At 43.9% G+C, this 3,583-nt stretch overlaps 1 protein-coding gene across 8 annotated transcripts in view; it reads right to left on the reverse strand.

Annotated features, from left to right (window-relative positions):
- Positions 1 to 413: 413 nt before the first annotated feature.
- Pid1 (phosphotyrosine interaction domain containing 1) overlaps positions 414 to 3,583 on the reverse strand; it is a 250,941-nt gene continuing 247,771 nt past the window's right edge. For all 8 annotated transcript variants that reach the window (XM_023722265.1, XM_023722259.1, XM_023722264.1 and 5 more), the window contains one exon: positions 414 to 2,532. In XM_023722265.1, the coding sequence (XP_023578033.1) occupies positions 2,056 to 2,532 (477 nt within the window). In that variant the 3' untranslated portion in view covers positions 414 to 2,055. The remainder of the gene's footprint in view (positions 2,533 to 3,583) is intronic.

Consider the following 3,583-nt stretch of genomic DNA (forward strand, 5'->3'; position numbering starts at 1 on the left):
ACTGAAGCAGCTATTCTGAGTAAGCGTGGCCTGAACCAGTGTCCCCAGGAAGAATCGCTTGTGACTTGATTTTAAGGATTTCAATGCAGGTTCCCCAAAGATACACAGGAGATTTTACAAGTAGAAATCATTTGCAAAATGTTCTGGAAGAGATCCCTCTGTAATAAGCTCACTGCACTCAATGACACCTTCAGTGGTTGACATGTTACTATCTCAGATAAGGCCAGCAATTATAAGCAAATTGAACACTTGGAAAATGAAACAAGAATTTTAAACACGACCAAAGAATGAGTTATATATGACTAAATTTAAGCCATATTTCATGTAGAATTGTTCAGTTTGCTCAACTTGATTTATCTTGCTCATCCTATATCCATTACTTAAAAAGGAAATGCACATAAAATACAAAATGCCTCAGATTAACACAAACATGTTTTTATTAAAGAATGAATGCATTTATGCTAAAGAATTGCTTACATATGTCATAAAGCGACAAGCATTTCTTCAAGAGGCAAGCTCTCCTCAATATGACTCCATGCTTATTGTTCATGCCCGAAGACTAGACCTGCACATAGGGACACACACACACACACACACACACACACACACACACACACACACACAGACCTATATACAAACACACAGGGACACAGACCAAAATGTTGACACCACTGCTCTCTGAATTAGATTAGCACTCATATAAGGCTTCTAAGGTGCCCCTAACATTACCAGGAAAAAAACAGACTTCTATCGAGGAGCAATACTACCTGGGAAATGAAGGATCAGTTCTTGACTTTAAATGCATGTATTTTAACAAATGTTTTCAATTTCATTCCATGTCAATTCTTTATGATATTTAAAGATCCATGACACTGAGATGTCTGTGCTTTCTTAGCAAGACTTTCTCATGAGGATTAATGAACAAATGGGCAACTGGAATTCTCAGACATCAGCAACTTTAGGGTAACTTGTTGCTAAGATTTGCCTCAACTTGGAGGTGGACGTGGGTTTTCTAGACAGGTCAAATTTATCTACCTTATTCCCTGTCTGAATGTCATGTTACATGATGGGGCAATGCTTGCTTGGTGGTCCCAAATCAGATCTGAAGCTTGCCATGAAGGATTTATCCAACAGGATGTTAGCCAAGTAAGCCAGCCAGACTCGGGGTTGAGCAAAGGACACCCCAAAGAGTTGGTTCCCGTGCTGCTCACTCATTGCCTTTTACTGGGGTTTTTGCTGTTTTTCTAAACTCCTGGTTGGTTTGCTTCTTATTTATTTCATTTGTTTCTTTGTTTTCTTCCCTTTTGGTGTCCTGCTGGGCAGGCTGTGAGAATCCCTACCTCTAGGGATGCCAGCAGGAGAAAGACAGCAGGCAGCGTGGGAGGAGGGAAAGCATTATTAGTAGCTGCAAGTATCCTAAGAAAATAGATAAAGTGAATACAATAAGGGGGTACTACTGGATATATTCATGTAAATAAAAGCACTATCTTTAACTGTGAATTAACTGCCAACTACCGGGTGGTTAGTGGTAAAGCCGGAGGAAGGCTGTGCTGATGTGCATACTGAGGAGAGTCTGAAGGTGGCATGGGAGAGGCCACTCCTTTGTCCTGAGCTTTCCCTCCACCTGCGGCCTCCCCAGCATCAGCACCCTCTCCCACCACCCTGAAGGGACCCGGCAGTGCCTCAAAGCCTTCCTGTTGGATCTCATAAGGCAGATGGGAATGGTCCGTCACTCGCAGCCGCAGAATGTTTGCCTGAGAGTGGTGCAAACTGGCACAGAGCTCTCCCACCAGGAGATGTTGGAACTTGAGGAAAAACTAAGATGTCTAGCCCCTTCCTCCCCGTCCTCATGCCCACCCTCCTCCAAGCCACAGCAGCAGCAGATTTCAATGTCACGTAATTATTTTAATGATACATTTCTTTAGACTTAGAATTGCTCATCTGCGTTGAAAAAGCATGGTCGGCCAATGGTTTTGCAGTCTTTCATCCCGAATTTGAATGGTCGCTTATGCATCTCTCCCGTTGAGCTCCTTAACCAATGCTGCCTTTGCCGGATCAGCCATCGTCAGACTCCAGTTCCTGGGAAACCTCTTCGGAGGAGCTGTTCCTGTGGATCCGCCCGTCGCTCTTCATGCTGTGGAAAGTCTTCCTGAAGGCCTCCATCATGGCATGTGCCAGCTTCTTAGCCTCGAGCTTGCTCTCACACTCCACGGCGTGGCAGTCCATCTGGTAGGACAGGTCATCGTTGATCTCCCTGTAAACCCAAGCAAAGATGTTGGGGCTCACGTTGTGGTCGGCGGTGCAGTAGGCAATGCGGGCCACCTGGAAGGTATCCATGTGCACCGTGGCCTCCCCTTTGTGGTCGAGGTGATGCAGCCACACTTGGAAAGGGCGGATCTCCAGAAGGGCGTTGGCTGGGAAGATGTCTTCCCGGGTGAGAGTGTGCTTCTTCCAGAGCTCAATCACTGGCTTCTCCGTGCAGCCTGATAAGAACTGCATGCCTGTGGTGGAGACTTTCCCCAAGTAGGTGACCTGCAGGGGGCAGAGAGGAAAAAAAGAACAGGTCAACAGGAAGCTCTTAGCTCAGGCAGACCTGTGAGCTGGTTTGCAGACAGCCCCAACAACCCACTGAGAGGCACACAGGCAGAATTTTTGTCCTTTGAAGGACAAATGGCAATCACAGCCTTCACCTTTGCTCCCTAGCATGCCCTCTGCTTGGCACATGTACTGAGAGCTTTTAAGCACATTTGTCCTTGTTTTTACGCAGTACCGGGGATCGAACTCAAGACCTTGCGCTTGCTAGGCAGGCACTTACACCGCTGAGCTGTCTCCCTGTCCCCTCAATTGAATTTTTTAAAATCTCATTTCTAGAGAGCTGCTTTCCCTCCCCTCCTTTTAAGTTTAAAAAAAGGACTGATTATGATCTTTTATGTAATTTGACATAAGGTCATTCCAAGTTTATTTTCAACTAAACACATACACATGGATGGGGAGATTTAATGATAAGATGGAAGCAAACGGATGCTGCATTTGGAAAACAACATCTTCATTAAGCTTATCTCTTAGCTTGCTTCTCTTCCCAAATCTTTCAATGTTGCATTTCACTTAGGTCACTCTCTTCTAGCAAATGCCAACGATGCAAAATTGTTCTATTTAAATTACAGCCTGAAGCGGACTTGTTTTCGCTCACAAGATAATTTTTTTTACTGTAGCCGCCCTTAGTTATTTTTCAACCCGAGCATATTTGAACTGATGGGCACCTGGCTGTGTGATAGATAATAAATGGAAGATCCACAGAGGAGATAGGATGAGAATGCTGGCTTATCAAATAGCTACCCAGGCGGCACTAAAGCTAAGAAAAATAACTCCAAAAGATTCAAATCCCATCTTGTTAAAAATGTGTTTACAGTGCACTAAGCAAAGATATTAATTATTTAATTTTTTCCCATGCGTCAAAATGTACAGTACTGCTACAGGAGGTAGGCATTATGGAAGTGCAGAAAACCTAAGGGAGAATTAAGAAATAATACAAAGTAGTATATAATTAGCCTTAAAATTAGAGACACAGAAATAAATACTAAAA

The sequence above is a fragment of the Octodon degus genome, unplaced genomic scaffold (assembly GCF_000260255.1).
Source record: "Octodon degus isolate 3935 unplaced genomic scaffold, OctDeg1.0 scaffold00089, whole genome shotgun sequence".
Lineage (NCBI taxonomy): Eukaryota > Metazoa > Chordata > Mammalia > Rodentia > Octodontidae > Octodon > Octodon degus.